This window comes from Coregonus clupeaformis, chromosome 15, assembly GCF_020615455.1.
Source record: "Coregonus clupeaformis isolate EN_2021a chromosome 15, ASM2061545v1, whole genome shotgun sequence".
NCBI lineage: Eukaryota > Metazoa > Chordata > Actinopteri > Salmoniformes > Salmonidae > Coregonus > Coregonus clupeaformis.
The window spans coordinates 67,010,624-67,030,599 of NC_059206.1; the positions used below are offsets into that span (position 1 = coordinate 67,010,624).

At 42.2% G+C, this 19,976-nt stretch overlaps 1 protein-coding gene across 6 annotated transcripts; it reads right to left on the bottom strand.

The window, feature by feature from the left end:
• Positions 1-7,212: 7,212 nt before the first annotated feature.
• Positions 7,213-14,949, bottom strand: LOC121575673 (interferon regulatory factor 8). 6 transcript variants are annotated; one of them, XM_041888929.2, is made up of 9 exons: positions 14,831-14,949; positions 14,355-14,528; positions 11,602-11,785; positions 11,209-11,309; positions 10,847-10,955; positions 10,057-10,104; positions 9,540-9,944; positions 9,232-9,347; positions 7,213-8,392 (listed from the first exon to the last, which is right to left on the bottom strand). In XM_041888929.2, the coding sequence occupies exons 2-9, from the start codon at positions 14,526-14,528 to the stop codon at positions 8,195-8,197; spliced, it is 1,335 nt and encodes a 444-aa protein (XP_041744863.2). In that variant the 5' UTR covers positions 14,831-14,949; the 3' UTR covers positions 7,213-8,194. The 6 variants fall into 6 exon arrangements, with proteins under 6 accessions (XP_041744863.2, XP_041744864.2, XP_041744862.2 ...); XM_041888930.2 differs by having other exon boundaries at positions 11,218-11,312; XM_041888928.2 differs by having other exon boundaries at positions 11,209-11,312.
• Between the last annotated feature and the right edge of the window lie 5,027 nt (positions 14,950-19,976).

Consider the following 19,976-nt stretch of genomic DNA (forward strand, 5'->3'; position numbering starts at 1 on the left):
GCAGTCTAGCCTACTAGCCTATCTATAGCTACACTATATATACAAAAGTATGTGGACACCCCTTCAAATTAAGATTCAGCTGTTTCAGCCACATCCGTTGCTGACAGGTGTATCAAATCGATCACACAGCCATGCAATCTCCATAGCCAAACATTGGCAGTAGAATGGCCTTACTGAAGAGCTCAGTGACTTTCAACGTGGCACCGTCATAGGATGCCACCAATCACACTTCACCATCTGGCAGTCCGACGGACTAATCTGGGTTTGGCGGATGCCAGGAGAACGCTACCTGCCCCAATGCATAGTGCAAACTGTACAGTTCGGTGGAGGAGGAATAATGGTCTGGGGCTAGGCCCATTAGTTCCAGTGAAGGGAAATCTTAACACTACAGCACACTGACATTCTAGACGATTCTGTGCTTCCAACTTTGTGGCAACAGTTTAGGGAAGGCCCTTTCCTGTTTCAGCATGACAATGCCCCGTGCACAAAGCGAGGTCCATACAGAAATGGTTTGTCGAGATCGGTGTGGAAGAACTTGACTGGCCTGCACAGAGACCTGACCTCAACCCCATCGAACACCTTTGGGATGAATTGGAACGCCGTTTGTGAGCCAGGCCTAATCACCCAACATCAGTGCCCGACCTCGCTAATGCTCTTGTGGCTGAATGGAAGACCACGTGTAACCACGCCAGCCCAGGACCTCCACATCCGGCTTCTTCACCTGCAGGATCATCTGACACCAGCCACCCGGACAGCTGATGAAACTGTGGGTTTGCACAACTGAAGAATTTCTGTACAAACTGTCAGAAACTGTCTCAGGGAAGCTAATCTGTGTGCTCGTTGGTCCTCACCAGGGTCTTGACCTGACTGCAGTTAGGCGTCGTAATCGACTTCAGTGGGCAAATGCTCACCTTCGACAGCCACTGGCATGCTGGAGAAGTGTGCTCTTCACGGATGAATCCCGGGTTTCAACTGTACCGGGCAGATGGCACACAGCATGTATGGCATCGTGTGGGTGAGCGATTTGCTGATGTCAACGTCAAGAACAGAGTGCCCCATGGTGGCGGTGGGGTTCTGGTATGGGCAGGCATGAGCTATGGACAACGAACACAATTGCATTTTATCAATGTCCGTTTTAATGCACAGACATACCGTGATGAGATTCTGAGGCACATTGTCGTGCCATTCATCCACCACCAACACCTCATTTTTCAGCATGATAATGCACGGCCCCATGTCACAAGGATCTGTACACAATTCCTGGAAGCTGAAAATGTCCCAGTTCTTCCATGGCCTGCATACTCACCAGACATGATAACCATTGAGCATGTTTGGGATGCTCTGGATCGACGTACAGTACCAGTCAAATGTTTGGACACACCTACTCATTCAAGGGGTTTTTCTTTATTATTACTATTTTCTACATTGTAGAATAATAGTGAAGACATCAAAACTATGAAATAACACATATGGAATCATGTAGTAACCAAAAAGTATTAAATAAATCAAAATATATTTTACATTTGAGATTCTTCAAGGTAGCCACCCTTTGCCTTGATGACAGCTTTGCACACTCTTGGCATTCTCTCAACCAGCTTCATGAGGTAGTCACCTGGAATGCATTTCAATTAACAGGTGTGCCTTGTTAAAAGTTAATTTGTGGAATTTCTTTCCTTCTTAATGCATTTGAGCCAATCAGTTGTGTTGTGACAAGGTAGAGGTGGTATACAGAAGATAGCCCTATTTGGTAAAAGACCAAGTCCATATTATGGCAAGAACAGCTCAAATAAGCAAAGAGAAACGACAGTCCAACATTACTTTAAGACATGAAGGTCAGTCAATCCGGAAAATTTCAACTTTGAATGTTTCTTCAAGTGCAGTCGCAAAAACCATCAAGCGCTATGATGAAACTGGCTCTCATGAGGACCGCCACAGGAAAGGAAGACCCAGAGTTACCTCTGCTTCACAGAGTTCAAGTAACAGACACATCTCAACATCAACTGTTCAGAGAGGACTGTGTGAATCAGGCCTTCATGGTCGAATTGCTGCAAAGAAACCACTACTAAAGGACACCAATAAGAAGAAGAGACCTGCTTTGGTCAAGAAACACGAGCAATGGACATTAGACCGGTGGAAATGTGTCCTTTGGTCTGGAGTCCAAAATTGGAGATCTTTGGTTCAAACCGCCGTGTCTTCGTGAGACGCGGTGTGGGTGAACGGATGATCTCTGCATGTGTAGTTCCCACCGTGACGCATGGAGGAGGAGGTGTTATGGTGTGGGGGTGCTTTGCTGGTGACAATGTCTGTGATTTATTTAGAATTCAAGGCATACTTAACCAGCATGGCTACCACATCATTCTGCAGCGATACACCATCCCATCTGGTTTGGGCTTAGTGGGACTATCATTAGTTTTTTAACAGGACAATGACCCAACACACCTCCAGGCTGCGTAAGGGCTATTTTACCAAGAAGGAGAGTGATGGAGTGCTGCATCAGATGACCTGGCCTCCACAATCACCCGACCTCAACCCAATTGAGATGGTTTGGGATGAGTTGGACCGCAGAGTGAAGGAAAAGCAGCCAACAAGTGCTCAGCATATGTGGGAACTCCTTCAAGACTGTTGGAAAAGCATTCCTCATGAAGCTGGTTGAGAGAATGCCAAGAGTGTGCAAAGCTGTCATCAAGGCAAAGGCTGGGTACTTTGAAGAATCTCAAATCTCAAATATATTTTTATTTGTTTAACACTTTTTTGGTTACTACATGATTCCATTTGTGTTATTTCATAGTTTTGATGTCTTCACTATTATTCTACAATGTAGAATTTAGTAAAAAATAAAGAAGAACCCTTGAATGAGTAGGTGTTCTAAAACTTTTGACTGGTACTGTACGTGTTCCAGTTCCCACCAATATCCAGCAATTTTGCAAATTGTTGGATGTTGCGTTTATATTTTTGTTCAGTGTAGATGCATGACAACTATATTGCCTGTCTGTCTCACCTACTATCCATGTAGATTGGACAACACAAACACTTTGCTTGCTACATGTGTAAATTAGAAAGGAGGGTTACTTAAAAAATGCATAAAATGTAGACATAGGTGTGAGATAAAGGGTGCTAGGCCCCCAGAGCTCGTGGCTCCCCCACCTTGCAGGGACCCCTCCCAAAGGGGCTTGGTGGTGGGTTTGGGGTCAGAGGGACATGAGTGAACCGATACTGATTAGAGGAAACAACCCTGGACAGCTGGCCAATGTGTGTGTTTGTGGTTTGTGCGCATGCATGTGCGTGTGTGTGTGTGTGTGTGTGTGTGTGTTTGTGTTTGTGTGGGTGCGGTCAGGTGTCTATCCTCCAGGTCCCAGGATGTGGGTTCCCTCTCCACCTGTCTCTCCACCCCTCAGTGTTCTCGCTGCTCTCCCAGTTCCTCTCTTGTTGACTATTCTCATCCCACACATGCTTGTCTCTAACCCCACTCCTCCCCAGAGACGCCAGTCAAACTCCCAACTCACTCTGATTGCATAACAAATGTCCTTTTCTTAGGAAATCACAGCTTTCCACCATATTATTAAATTATGTTGTTTTGTGTATGTCTTGGTTATGCTTCTGCTTCTCATTTGGTATTTACTTTGTCAAATGTTTTTTTAAACCTTTATTTTAACAGGAAGTCATGATGAGATCAATGTCTTTTTCACAGATGAGCCCTGGATACAAATCAATAAACATCAATGTTCACATCAATACACGAAAAGCAAAACACAATCATAGAATCATTCTTCAGAATCATTCTTCAGTAAAAAGGTCCACATACATCCTTTTGAAATGCCCTAGAGGCAGCCATTTGTCCAACTTTAGAGAGCTTTGGCGATCATTCAACAAGTAATGTACAAAAAAACTAAAAGCAGATTTACCTAATTCAGTGGAGATCGAAGGGATCTCCAGATTTAGCCATCCCTGATACCGGGTCTGGTATCTTGTACGTCTGTAAGTTAAAAATGAAGTAAGGTACGGCGGAACTATATAAAGGAGGACTTTATAAACAAAAACAGTGGTTTATAAACAAAAATAATCATATAATAATTGAATAAAACAATGATATCATTGAAACAAGCAGTGGGAATGCGCCTGTAGATCTCACCAAGACCTTTGAACTTTAAGTCATCATCCTTTTGGGTGGGGCAGCTAAAGCATCATCAACAACAACTGTCAATCTTTAATCTGGTATGTATTTACTGTATGTCCCTTATTCATGGTAATTTACACAGTCTTTTTCCACATCCTGGGTTTCTGTTACCTGCTACTCGACCTTGTCCCTGCAGTTAGTGAGAACAGGATTCATATCATACAGTATCATCCAATCATCATCACTGATATAGTAACTTAATAACAGTAGTCACAATACACTATTCAAAATACATCTCAATACAGTTTAGAAAGTAAAATACATATATAGAAGATAGTATGATTATACAAACATATAATATTGAACAAAAGTGAGAGAAGAAAAAAAAGTGTTTGTCACTAGATATGACTCTACCCACAGCTTTATCATGCATTGTTTCTTGTAAATGCTGTCTTTCTCCAAAAAAAGTCAAACGATAATGATATTTCAGAGTCGCATATGTAGCCTAGATGTTACGTATAACTGAATGAATGCAATTCTTGTTTCACATAAAAATTAAATAAATGGAAAACAGCAGTACAGAAAATCCCACCTTTGTGTTCTGTTTTTACATACACTACCAGTCAAAGATTTTAGAACACCTACTCATTCAAGGGTTTTTCTTAATTTTTTACTATTTTCTACATTGTAGAATAATAGCGAAGACATCAAAACCATGAAATAACACATATGGAATCATGTAGTAACCAAAAAAGTGTAAAAAAAATCAAAACAGATTTTATATTTGAGATTCTTCAAATAGCCACCCTTTGCCTTGATGACAGCTTTGCACACTCTTGGCATTTTCTCAACCAGCTTCACCTGGAATGCTTTTCCAACAGTCTTGAAGGAGTTCCCACATATGCTGAGCACTTGTTGGCTGCTTTTCCTTCACTCATCCCAAGCCATCTCAATTTGGTTGAGGTCGGGTGATTGTGGAGGCCAGGTTATCTGATGCAGCACTCCATCACTCTCCTTCTTGGTCAAATATCCCTTACACAGCCTGGAGGTGTGTTGGGTCATTGTCCTGTTGAAAAACAAATGATAGTCCCAGTAAGCGCAAACCAGCTGGGTTTGGCGTATCGCTGCAGAATGATGTGGTAGCCATGCTGGTTAAGTGTGCCTTGAATTCTAAATAAATCACAGACAGTGTTCTAAAACGTTTGACCGGTAGTGTATGACTGGCCTCACACAGGAAAAAGGACATCTTTTTGTTTCCTGTGTTTTTTTGTGTCAATGGTGAATATGATGAAACAAGATGAGGGGATTCACAGACCAAAACATTGTGAGGGAAGAGGGGGGTGGTGGGGAGGGGAGGCGGGGAGGAGAGGGGGGGGCATTGCTGACTCTACAGCCCAGTTCAGAGACATCTTGACGTTTTCAGAGAAGTCAGCAACAAATCCGGCCACAAAATCCGAAAGGGAAAAAGCAGATTTTCAAGGAAATACTTTTGAGAATAGTAATCCCTCTTTATTTAATCTTTAATTTTTTTGATGATTCTAGTTAGTTCGTGAGAGGCTGAAATGTATGTCAGTGTCCCTAGATCTGTCATAATACATGTGTAGAGACCATTACATGCAATTACTACTGTAGTGTCTGTATGCTACCACCACAGCTGCTGATGTTGAATGTAAATCTTGCTTTTTTATGATCATTTATTGTGGGAAGCCTCAGACGCCACAAGGTAGTGTTGCAACACAAGGGACACCACACTGCAGACACTGCAACTGTAGACAGAAAACCTAGGCTTGTGCTTCGTGCACAACTGCACTCCAACCCCACCATAACCACCTTTTCTCATTATAACTAGTGACAGCAGTTTTTCTTGACCACTTGATCTGACCAGGAAGTCTGAGCTCTAGTTATTAGGCCTAGAGTTTGTCCTGGTCAGGTCACATAAGTAGAGGCAATGGACCTATTCTATTATTCTGAATATTAGAGAATATTAGAGACAATTAAATTAGCCTAGTCTCAGACAGATCTTATTTGGGGGGTAGACTTGGTTTCCTGTGACAGTTTCTTGCAGTCAGTTCCTGCTCTTTGAAACCCTGTAGAGGGGTTCTGACAGACGTGTAACACCTCTACATGTCTCTGGACAACAACACATAAACTCACACACACCTGTGGAGGCTGCTGAGGGGAGGACGGCTCATAATAATGGCTGGAACGGCGCGAATGGAATGGCATCATTCCCCTAGAAACCATATGGTTGATGTATTTGTGAAATAGATGACCAAGACTGTTTGTGAATCATGGGTGCGTGTGTGTGTGTGGCTTGTTAGCAATGTTTTATAGCTGAATTCCAAATAAATAATTGCTGAATGACCTGAGAACTCTAATCTGTGTGGGTGTGAAGGGGAACTGAGAGTGTGTGTGGGTGCTTGTGTGTGTGCACATGTTCGTGTAGGTGGTTCTTCTGTACTTGAGTGGTTTCTCATGATTTGAGATGGGAGAATAGCCCATTCTCTAGAAGTTACCAGCAATGAGAAGAACAATAAATGAATCCCCCACAGAAGGAATGGGGAGATCACAAAGACCTTCCTCTCATCCTCCTTTCTCCATGTCTTACTCATTGGGGATGTCCTAGAAACTAGTTTCCCTCCTCTATGGCACCCTCTCTAAGATCCATCCTCTTTATGGTTTCTGACCAACAATAGAAAATGTTGGCTATTGTTCCATCACTAGTATACTCATTCACTCACTCAGACACCCGTGATTTCACTTGTGGGATGTAAGTGAAGGAGTTCCTCATATTGTGATAAGGAGTGCTACTGCCATGGAACAGAGTCAGTGGTGGCTAGTATGGGTACACTTTTCTGGAAAATGCTTTTTTAGGCTGGCTGTGGCTTTTAAAGTATTCAATGAAATACCCACACATGCACACACAGGACAAATACATAATTTTACCAGTTATTCTGGCTTATGGTGTGCTGAATAGCTTTAGCTGTGGTTTTCAAGCCATCATCTGAGCGTCAATCAATGATACTTTCAGTAAGTGACATCTTCATAGATATTGCTGTATAACAGCTCATAAATAAAATGCTAACAAAATGAAGAGATTTACTGAAAAGTTTGATATTTATTTAAAAGTTTGAAAAATGAATTCAGAGAGAGTAAAACAGTGGGCAGAATACGATAGTAAAACCTATCTATATCAAATACAATCCAAGCAATCATGTTGCTGTTAAAATCTCTCATACAGTATAAGAAACATATGTTTCTACAGTACAAATAGAAAAATATACATGTTTTAAGGATGTTCTACATATAAAGAAAATAGGTAATCTGGTGTACTGGTACCTACATGTCCTGCCTTCCTTTTACAGTTATACTGGCCCTTGATTTAATTTTTTAAAATGTTTATACACTTTGATATGATGAGTAGTATGGAGTATTGGATTGAATATCAATCACATTTTCCATCAAAAAAATACATTAAAAGCAGGTGAGAAAACTGACAAACAAATCACACTAAATCTAGTCAACCGATAGACACACAAATTCTAATATAACATTCAACACTTCAGGGTTTATTCAATCAAATTTACTGCTGTAGTAAATTCACCACGTTCTTTAAAGATGCATAGTGATAACCTTGATGATAGTAAGTTTACAAGACCGAATAGTTCAAACCACTATTTATTCTGAATTCTATTACATTTTTACTATGTTTGTTTCTGGATTGGGGGAAAACGTGGTATACTAACTGGGGTGGTACATTTGATGAGTAAACCCTTTAATAACTTTACAGCACCATTTGTAATACGGTTGTATAGTACTTCCCTTTCTTGACACACAGTGCCTCTGTAACACCCAAGCAAAGTATTGGCTTTGCTGCGATCCCCTATCCCATCTCTTTCTCCATTAATCAAAGTATGCACTTGCTCATTGGCTCTCAAGAATTGAAAAGCATTGGAATGGTTTAAGCACGGGCTAAGAGGTGTGAGAGGCTGAAGTGTATGTCAGTGACATATTTCACCATATGTCATGTCAGACCTTTCTTGTTATATCAATGAGGGGGAGTGAAGGAAGGTGCTCTGTTCAGGCGGTGATGGGCATGTTGTCCCTGTAGCAGGCTGCCCTCTGGGGAGCGGTGTAGCTACACAGGTCCTGGTAGATCCGGGCCATCTGCTCCCCGGCCTGCAGCTCATCTGACTGGATCTCCAGGTTAGGACTGCTGTACTGTGAACGACGCATGCTCACTGCATCCAACAGCTGCTGGCAGTTCACTGGAGTGATCTGTGGCCGAGCACAGACAGGGAAAGAAGAAGAGAAGGAGAGAGGGAGAGAAGAAGAAGGGGAACTGTAAGCTCAGTCTGCCAGCTTCTGACAGTAGACTGGAGTGATCTGAACACAACCAGACAGGGAGAGAAGAAGAGAGGGAACTGTTTGCTCAGTTTGTATTTTTATCGTACACTCTTAGAAAAAAAGGGTCTATCTAGAAACTTAAAGGGTTCTTTGACTGTCCCCATAGGAGAACCCTTTGAATAACCCTTTTTAGTGGCAGGTAGAACCCTTTTGGTTCCAGGTAGAACCTTATTACATTGACATTTTAGTCATTTAGCAGACACTCTTATCCAGAGCGACTTACAGTTAGTGAGTGCATACATTCTTTTTTTTTTTTTCATACTGGCCCCCCATGGGAATCGAACCCACAACCCTGGCGTTGCAAACGCCATGCTCTACCAACTGAGCTACATCCCTGCCGGCCATTCCCTCCCCTACCCTGGACGACGCTGGGCCAATTGTGCGTCGCCCCATGGGTCTCCCGGTCGCGGCCGGCTACGACAGAGCCTGGATTCGAACCAGGATCTCTAGTGGCACAGACCACTGCGCCACTCGGGAGGTTGTTCTACTGAGGGTTCTACATGGAACCCAAAAGGGTTCTACCTGGAAGCAAAAAGGGTTGGGTACAGCCAAAGAACCCCTTTGGAACCCTTTTTTCTAAGAGTGTAGTGGTGCCCTTTTGACCAAATCACCTTGAAGGCTAAAGTTACCTCTATTTACTCAAACACATTCTGGGACTGTGCTGGGGGGATATCACGTTTCACTGACCCAGGGGATATAACCGCTGTTACCTGGACGATGATAAGTTTGCTCTTGGCTGTGCTGAGGTCATGAAGCTCCTCCCCGAAACACAGGGTCACCATGGGGTCAGGGGCGGGAAGCTGGCCCTCCTGGTACAGCTGGAGAGCTGGGACAAACAAAGCAGACAGAGAAGAGCTTATTACACAGACAGAATGCTTCATAACTGCACACTGATGAGTGAAGGCATGTACTCCAAAGAGTATACGTCTGTCAGTCAAGAGTACATGTATTCCCGTCCTCTTCAGAGCACAACATCATAAATCAACAACAAAAACAACATGAGTTCCTTCCTCCTCACCTTGGAAGAACCTTCCTGTGTCAAAAATCTTCACCACAGCATCTCTCTCCAGTTTGCAGGGCCCCCCAGGGCTGTAGTGGGGACCCAATCCCCCCAGCCCGCTCCAGAACACACGGCTCTGGCACAGCCTCTTGATGAAGATGCCCTCGCGGTTGGCACGGACCAGCACGCCCCTCTCCAGGTGGCCCAGGAGCTTGCGGGTGACATGGCGTTGGCGCTCAGCCTCAATGAGCTCAGCGGGGGGGAAACGTACGTTCTGCAGGCTGTCTGGGAGACCGTAGGGGGACCTGTGCTGGACCAAGGGAGGCTGACCCGGAGAGATACGACAGCCATCAGCGTGAGAGGTCACCATGCTGTCCATCAGCTTCCCACCGTAGAAGAAGTTGATGATCATCTGAGAGAAGGCTGGAAACAGAGGGAGGAAAGTGTTGAGTTAGCCACTGTATTGTCTTCTATTAAGTCTCGCAGAGGAATGGAAATAAATTAATCAGTATTTAGAAATACTGAGGAAACATACCGGCATTGAAAGAACCCATCGGCGAGGGATCTTGATGCCCCGGGAAGACTGCAGGGTAATAATAATAAAAAAGATAACTGACTTTGTGGTTTAGATTTTTTCCATCATGAAATTAAAATATTTCCTTCCTCTTACATATGCAGCATGCTCATTAAGATGCAATGATCTTGAGTGACCGTGAAAAACATCTGACCACTCTATCATGTCATTATTTGTCATTTCATCAAAAAATACAGCCTGTCAAGCACAAAAGACTCAGAGGCGGCGTGACCAAGAAAAAAACACCTTAGTCAGCAAAGTGCTAAAGGATATTAGCCAATTCTTCCCCCTCTACAATTCTAGAATCATGTAAACAAGCTTGTGTTAGAAGCCATAACTGTAAGGTCATGTCACAGAGTTTTGCATCACTATAGATATGCAGTTATTTTTAAATGAATAAATCTCAACTCTCACAAAGGAGGAACTGTAGCCTCACAGAGCATAGAACATGCCACAATAATGCCCACTCTGATACAGGAGACATAAACATGCAAGTTTCTCTATACACCTTTAAAAAAATCCTCATGGAAAACAGCTAGACAGATACTTTTAACAAAGGACAATATGATGTATAGGTGTTTGCTAACTCTAATGAAAGAGATCAGATAATTCACATACATATATGTTCCAGTCACCACTTTATGAAAGTGTTTAAATGGGCATGACACCACCTCATGTTGGCGATACTCGTCTAGATTGGATGACACTGCTAAAGAAAATAACTGTTGACTGAGTGGAGAAGGACCCTTACCACTGACACTGCCCTGGGACCAGTACTCTGGGCTGGGCTGCATCCTACAGCCATCCTCCTGGGGAGAGTGGCTCCTCTTGATGATATCCAGGTACTCATCACTGGAAGACTGACAATGGAATGACACACTATGCAATTAGTCTCTAATAACCATACAACCATACATCAACAATCATACATATAAAAGCTGCTTTAGAAACAGAAGAGGTAAGATAGTTGATAGCGGAGGATAGAGAGACAGAAAAGGAGGGAAAACTTAACAGACAGTAAAACAAGAAAACTGAGAAAAACTGAGTGAAGTCGGTGAGAAATATAGACAGAGAGAGGAAAGGAAGAAATGGATGGAAAGAAGAAAAGCATACCTGTTTCACCTCTTTGATGAGCTCCTCCAGGTCTGCAGAGCTGCAGTCCATGTCAGTAATGTCACCAGAGCTAGATGTCAAAGCTGCTGCTGCACTTTTACCTGCTGGAGCAGAGGGGAGAGCATGGTTGTTAGTATTATTGTCACAGCTATTCTTTCTATTTACTACGGAAAAGGCTGATGGTCAAATGTAAATCAAGTTTCAGCAGCAAGCTGTCTTTGTCCAGGTTTCTGAGTTTGTTTTCAACTCTGATCAAGGCAACATCCTGCTGCTGAAACATTAGTGACTTTTAATAAATCATTTGCATGGGCGCAATTTGACTCTACATCCATTCAATACAGGTGTTTATAATGTTCATTATTCTAATGTCTCCATAGTGAAATATGAACTCACTCTTCTGCTCCTCCTCGGGGACGATACGGTACACCTTGTAGGGCTCAGAGATGTCCAGCTGGGACCTGTCTCCCACCTCCTCGAAGTCGGGGCTCTTATTGAGGGCACACCGCAGCCTGGTCTTCCATGTAGCAGGCTCAGCCTTCTCCCCCTCCTTAAACTTACCCTTAAACACAGCCCAGGCCTGCAGGGAGGGAGCAGGTGCATTATAAAGCGAGTAAGAGTAACATACATCCAAACATAACACATACCTGCTGGTGCCATCAACAACTTCTAATATTCAAAAAGCTCTGGAACCGGACGAAAGAGATTAGAAAAGTCCATGATGAAGCCATGCATAGAAGTAATTAGAACTCAACTACTTTGATAGGCAGAATACAATTAATCACATGATAAATAAAGGTAGGTTACATAAAACAAAGGTTGAATTGTAATGACATGAAACTGGACAGGTTCTGTTTGTTAACTGTTAAGTTGTAATTACTTATAATTACACAAAGATATTAGATTTTCCATGTAATTTTTCTCTGCTTGACTTATTATGACCATGGGCTCTATTTTCAGCTGGCACCAAGGAGGCGCAAGTGTCATATGCACATTAGTTTGCAATTCTGTCATGTAAAAACTGGTGCACTGGCATTTTCCAGCCATAACAGGTTCGGCAATTTACCTGTTTAACATCAGCTCGCTTGCACTGAGGTGGGAGGGGTGGCAATATTTGAGGTGTGTCGTTAAAAACAAGCGCAAAAGTGACAATTTCATGGAGCGCTAATGGGAAGTTTTAAGACCCACAAAAAGCAGGTCTTAACGGTAACACAGTTGATAATGGCATGGATTTTGAGAGGCGGAAGTGGAGCCTATCCAGCCATGATGCACAGTGCCCATTGCATAGATGCATATTTTTATCCTGACCATTAGCCAAGTAGTTTATATTTTTTTTATTTTAAGTAGCCTATGGATAAAGGGGTTTTAAATGGTCTACTGAAAGTGCTTAGAAATATTTTGGAGGTTTTTTTCCTTATGCTTTTTCATTTTTCACAATTCACATACCTGCATAGTTCATTTCGCTAGTTCAAGTATTCATCCTCATCTCCAAAGAGTGCATTTCATCCGGTTACCAAAGACACGCTCCTCCAAACGCATTTAAATTATTCAGTCCTATAATGCATTATCAACGGTAGGTCTAGGCTATATTTTGCTTATTGAGAATGTGTCTCACACATAGGCCTACAATACAATTTGCAGGAGCCTAGAATTTTATATTTTAGGAGACGTGCGATGCGTAAAGACATGTAAGCTATAGGCTAGGCTCGTTGAAGCCAATTACAACCCTGTTGACTGACAACATTCCAAACATAGGCTATTGAGCAAACACTGCATTTATTTTACTGTTGCTATTACTCATTACTGTAGCCTATGCTATTTAATAAGCTGTAGTATCAATCCACAATGGACCTGGACGAGAATAGTCCATGCCCCCAGCCGAATTGGAGTTGATGACAATGCAAAGATCATCAATAACCTACAGAACTTGAGACAAATGCATGCAGTATTAAGCCATGAAATGCGTTGAGTGGCCAAGCCCTTGTCACACCTACAACTTGTTTATTCATCCGAACCCAGCCCTTTCGTTCCACTGCCAAATATTGTGCTTATAATTCTGGATGTGAAAACAGCAAATATATTTCTGACACACCACCAGACCAAATGATACGGCCAGCACTTAGATTTAGCATTGCGTTAGGGTTGTTAAAATAGAGCCCCATGACTCATAAAATAGAGCCCCATGACCCCGTCTGGACTACTGCAACTCGCTGTTGGCTGGCCTCCCTGCCTGTGCCATTAAACCCCTACAACTCATCCAGAATGCCGCAGCCCGTCTGGTGTTCAACCTTCCCAAGTTCTCTCACGTCACCCCCCTCCTCCGCACACTCCACTGGCTTCCAGTTGAAGCTCGCATCCGCTACAAGACCATGGTGCTTGCCTATGGAGCAGTGAGGGGAACGGCACCTCTGTACCTTCAGGCTCTGATCAGTCCCTACACCCAAACGAGGGCATTGCGTTCATCCACCTCTGGCCTGCTGGCTCCCCTTCCTCTGCGGAAGCATGGCTCCCGCTCAGCCCAGTCAAAACTGTTCGCTGCTCTGGCACCCCAATGGTGGAACAAGCTCCCTCACGACGCCAGGACAGCGGAGTCACTCACCACCTTCCGGAGACATTTGAAACCCCACCTCTTTAAGGAATACCTGGGATAGGATAAAGTAATCCTTCTAACCCCCCCAAATTGTAAAGTGGTTATCCCACTGGCTATAGGGTGAACGTACCAATTTGTGAGTCGCTCTGGCTAAGAGCGTCTGCTAAATGACGCTAATGTGCCCTTGAGCAAGGCACTTGACCCTAATTGCTCCTGTAAGTCGCTCTGGTTAAGAGCGTCTGCTAAATGACTAAAATGTAAATGTAAAATGTCATAGATCAATGTATTGTCAACTATGTCATCCTACTCTACAATTTATGTGTAGCCTATTTATGTGCGTTACAGGTGGTGAGAATGTTTTAGTTAGACCAACAAAACAAAAATTTCACACCAGTTCTATTTGTACGCGCGAAAAAAAAGTGTATGCTGTATGTACCTCGACAAAAGTCGTGCGGAAAGAGCGTAGGCTTACGCTACACCTATCCGTGATCTAAATATGCTCTTCAAATATACCGCTATCAACAAAATCCTCATTTGAAATTAGTGTCAATGAACCTACCTTGAAGATAGAGGCGTCGACCTCCTGGTTGTAATCCTGCTTCCCAGCATGTTTCCAGGGGATGCGGAACATGGTACGGCTGTCGTCCTCCCAGAGCAGCCCCGGGTACTGGCCGCTCTGGATCTGCTCTACTAGCCACTGTTTCAGCCTCCGACCGCCCGGGTTTACTGACATCTGTAATACACATTCATAAGAAATGTCACTGTATGTATTAATTTGATGCGAGTTTGTGATAATTAGGAACTTATTTCGAGAGAGAGACGGAGAGAGAGAGAGAGAGAGAGAGAGAGAGAGAGAGAGAGAGAGCGAGAGAGAGAGAGAGAGACACACAGTGAGGGCAAAAAGCAAAACAAGGTAATATTTTTATTGATGGTTTTTATTTCAAAACTACTATAATTTTCTAATAGCCTACCTTTTTTATTAAGGTAGCAAGGCACCGCTCTTCAAGAGTTAAAACAAAGACAACTAAATCTTACCTTTTATTTTTCTATTGATAGGTCCTTTAGCTATCCTTGAGATATCCTTCAAATAGCTTATTGAAGACTATTGTTAAACCTTAACACCAAGTCGATGGCTCAGCGTCAATAGAATAAACCTTTACTCGCATAACAGTTTATTCTCTTTCAGATGAATGAAGCATTGACTGCAAGCTGATTGGCCGGATGCGTTTCACTTATATCCAATCAGGTTAGGGAAATACAAGCCAATCCGGAAGTCTTGTTCTTCTAAGCAATGGCATTTACAAGAAATCATCTGACAGGAGATATCGTAGCGTCTTTGCCACAGTTGGCTACAGACGGCGGGGTATTGAACAATCCTGGATAATAATTAGTAAAGGATAAAGGGGATTTCACAGCGTCATAAAATGACATTTTACTGTAAAGGTCGGCCCAACAGGTATTGTTCCTTCGTTACTAAAACACCCACTGGTGCAGGTTTTACTACAGCCTAGGCTGCATTCAAACATACTGTAGGTGTAGGCAGGGTGACTTTCAGGTTGGCTGTGTTTGAACGATACGTACTCTGAATTAGATGCAATGATAGTGTTTATCATATTGTTTTTATTTCGTGAGAATAAGAGTCTCCACAAAAATAAATAAAAATATGACAGTCTCTAATACCAACATGCTTATTCATAGCCCTTATACGGAAAGGACTGAGTGTACAAAACATTAGGAACACCTGCTCTTTCCATGACATAGACTGACCAGGTGAAAGCTATGACCCCTTATTGCTGTCACCTGTTAAATCCATTTCAATCAGTGTAGCTGAAGGGGAGGAGACCGGTTGAAGAAGGATTTTTAAGCCTTGAGACAATTGAGACATGGATTGTGTATGTGTGCCATTCAGAGGGTGAATGGGCAAGACAAAATATTTAAGTGCCTTTGAATGGGGTATGGTAGTAGGTGCCAGGCGCACCGGTTTGTGTCAAGAACTGCAACGCTGCTGGTTCTTCACAATCGACAGTTTCCCGTGTGTATCAAGAATGGTCCACCATGATTAATTTCAATTTTAAAAGCTTCTATGAAAATTTATATAAATCAGAATTAAACATAAATAATAAATAAATAAATAAATAAATAAACAGTTGGACGGATCCTATAGCCTTCTTCGACTCAACAACTCTGAAGCAATTATCAGCAGATAAAAAATAATCATTAAAAACAGATCACCCAAGAAGAAATATTAGATAGTTAAAACATTCACATGGAGAAAAGCACCAGGAATGGATGGCTTTCCCATAGAATTCTTTTCAACATTTTGTGACAAAGTAGCCCCCCTATTTACACAAATGACAACACACGTCACTCAATGCAGTACTTCCTAGTTCCATGTATCAAACAGTTATTTCAGTTGTATTAAAACCAGGAAAATCTGGAGAGTCCCCTGAGTATAGACCCATAACTTTAATAAATTATGACAAAATATTAAAGCTTATAAGCAATAGAATGGCAAAAGTTTTACCAGACTTGATACATATCAAACAGGGTTTATTACAAATAAACAAATACAAGAACATGTTTCAGTTTAATACAATAGGCAAATAAACAAGATATAGATTCATCAGTAATGGCTGTTGATGCCAAAAAGGCTTTCAACTGTCTTGAATTGCCTTTTCTATTCAAAACGTTGGAAGCTTTCAACTTTCCAGCTGTAATAATACATTTAATAAAACATTTGTATAAATGTCTTAAAGTACAAATATACACAAATAATACACTATCTGATGAAATTGCTTTAGAAAGGGTGTCACGTTGTATAAGGATTTGAAGACAGGTGCAGGAATACGTAATAGGGGTTTTATTTTCTCCACCCAACACAAGGTATGTCATGAACAACGCCAGGGACGAAGCCCAAAACAAATACGTACGTATATATATATATATATATATATATAACACAGGGATGTAACCCAAACAAAAGAGCGAGGTGTAAACCTCTAAACAATACACGGGACGAGACCCGTAATACCAAGAGCACAATACATGGTACTCACGAGACCAATGGACATGGGACAATAATCGACAAGGACAATGTGGAACAGAGGGCACATATATACACATACTAATCAGGGGGAATGGGAACCAGGTGTGCGTAATGAGACAAGACAGTCCGGGGTTGTTGGTAATGAACCAAATCAGTGACTCCTAGAAGGCCGGTGACGTACACCTCCGGAGCTGGTGAAGGGAATGAGCAGCAGTACCGGGAGGATCCATGACAAAGGGGCACAACAGGGATGTTCCCTCTCCCCCTCCTGTTTGCACTGGCTATTGAACCGCTTGCAGAAATAATTAGACAGGACCCAAACGTAACAGGTTTCAGTATTGGTAAACATGAATATAAACAAATCTTATTGGCAGATGATCTCTTGATATACCTGACCAATATTGAAAACTCAATGCCCCCTTTGCAAAAAATATTTACAGAATATTAAAAAATCTCAGGATATACAATTAACATAGAACAAAACAAAATAATGGCAATAGGAAATATTTTTAAAATTGCTCACGATTTACAGCAATACTTTAAGTGGACCACAAAATATCAGATACTTAATAAGTAACAACAAACTACAAATATAAACAGATACCTTTATTCCATTACACAACAATATGAAAGTAGATCTAATTAAATTCAATAATCTTCCCAGGTAGAATAAACCTCTTTAGAATGGTATGGCTGCCAATGTGTTTGTATTTAATTTCGGTAATACCAATTATCCCACCGAAGAAAGTCTTTAAAAAAGTGTACTCAGTCAAAACAGACTTTACAGTGCATTCTGAAAATATTCAGACCCCTTGACTTTTTCCACATTTTGTAACGTTACAGCCTTATTCTAAAATGGATTAAATTGCTTTTTTTCCTCATCAATCTACACACAATACCCCATAATGACACAGTAAAAACAGGTTTTTAGACATTTTTGCAAATGTATTGAAAAACTAAACTGAAATATACATTTACATAAGTATTCAGACACTTTACTCAGTACTTTGTTGAAGCACCTTTGGCAGCGATTACAGCCTCGAGTCTTCTTGGGTATGACGCTACAAGCTTGGCACACCTGTATTTGGGGAGTTTCTCCCATTCTTCTCTGCAGATCCTCTCAAGCTCTGTCAGGTTGGATATGCAGTGTCACTGTACGGCTATTTTCAGGTCTCTCCAGAGATGTTCGATCGGGTTCAAGTCCGGGCTCTGGCTGGGCCACTCAAGGACATTCAGAGACTTGTCCCGAAGCCACTCCTGCGTTGTCTTGGCTGTGTGCTTAGGGTCGTTGTCTTGTTGGAAGGTTAACCTTCACCCCAGTCTGAGGTCCTGAGCACTCTGGAGCAGGTTTTCATCAAGGATCTCTCTGTACTTTGCTCTGTTCATCTTTCCCTCGATCCTGACTAGTCTCCCAATCCTTGCTGCTGAAAAACATCCCCACATGCTTCCACCACCATGCTTCACCATAGGGATGGTTCCAGGTTTCCTCCAGATGTGACGCTTGGCATTCAGGCCAAATAGTTACATCTTGGTTTCATCAGACCAGAGAATCTTGTTTCTCATGGTCTTACAGTCTTTAGGTGCCTTTCGGCAAACTCCAAGCGGGCTGTCATGTGCCTTTTACTGAGGAGTGGCTTCCGTCTGGCCACTCTACTATAAAGGCCTGATTTGGTGGAGTGCTGCAGAGAGGGTTGTTCTTCTGGAAGGTTCTCCCATCTCCACAGAGGAAATCTGGAGCTCTATCAGAGTGACCATCGGGTTCTTGGTCACCTCCCTGACCAAGGCCTTTCTCCCCCGATTGCTCAGTTTGACCGGGCGGCCAGTTCTACGAAGAGTCTTGGTGGTTCCAAACTTCTTCCATTTAAGAATGATGGAGGCCACTGTGTTCTTGGGGACCTTCAATGCTGCAGAAATGTTTTGGTACCCTACCCCAGATCTGTGCCGTGACACAATTCTGTCTCGGAGCTCTACGGACAATTCCTTTGACCTCATGGCTTGGTTTTTGCTCTGACATGCACTGTCAGCTGTGGGACCTTATATAGACAGGTGTGTGCCTTTCAAAATCATGTCCAATCAATTTAATTTACCACAGGTGGACTTCAATCAAGTTGTAGAAACATCTCAAGGATGATCAATGGAACAGTATGAAAAATGTATGCACTCACTAATTGGAAGTCGCTCTGGAAAACGAGCGTCTGCTAAATGACTAAACTGTAAACAGGATGCACCTGAGCTCAATTTCGAGTCTCATAGCAAAGGGTCTGAATACCTATGTAAATAAGGTATACAAAAAAAAAATGGGGTATTGTGTGTAGATTAAGGATTTCTTTTTATTTAATACATTTTAGAATAAGGCTGTAACGTAACAAAAGGTGGAAAAAGTCAAGGGGTCTGAATACTTTCCAAATGCACTGTATATGGGAAAATAAAATGCTTAGAATAAAAAGGAACGTTTTACATCTTCCTAAGTCTGAGGGTGGTTTTAACCTTCCAGACTTGGTATTGTATGAACTCGCTACTTAAGGCTTTTACTTGCGACAGATACAGTGGGGGGGAAAAAGTATTTAGTCAACCACCAATTGTGCAAGTTCTCCCACTTAAAAAGATGAGAGAGGCCTGTAATTTTCTTCATAGGTACACGTCAACTATGACAGACAAAATGAGAAAACAAAATCCAGAAAATCACATTGTAGGATTTATTTTAATATTAGTCAGATTAAATCAGCTATCTGCTGTACGGCAGGCTGTTTTTAGCATATACACTGAGTGTACAAAGCATTAGGAACGCCTTCCTAATATTGAGTTGCATCCCCTTTTGCCCTCAGAACAGCTTCAATACGTTGGGGTATGGATTACAAGGTGTCGAAAGCGTTCCACAGGGATGCTGGCCCATGTTGACTCCAATGCTACCCCACAGTTGGCTGGATGGTGAAACTTTGGGTGGTGAACCTAATTTTATAAACAATACAAAACATACACACAAATGACAACATCATACAAACATTATAACCTCCCGAGTGGCGCAGTGGTCTAAGTTGGTCAATAACAAAAGTTTCTCAATACTTTGTTATATACCCTTTGTTGGCAATGACACAGGTCAAATGTTTTCTGTAAGTCTTCACAAGGTTTTCACAC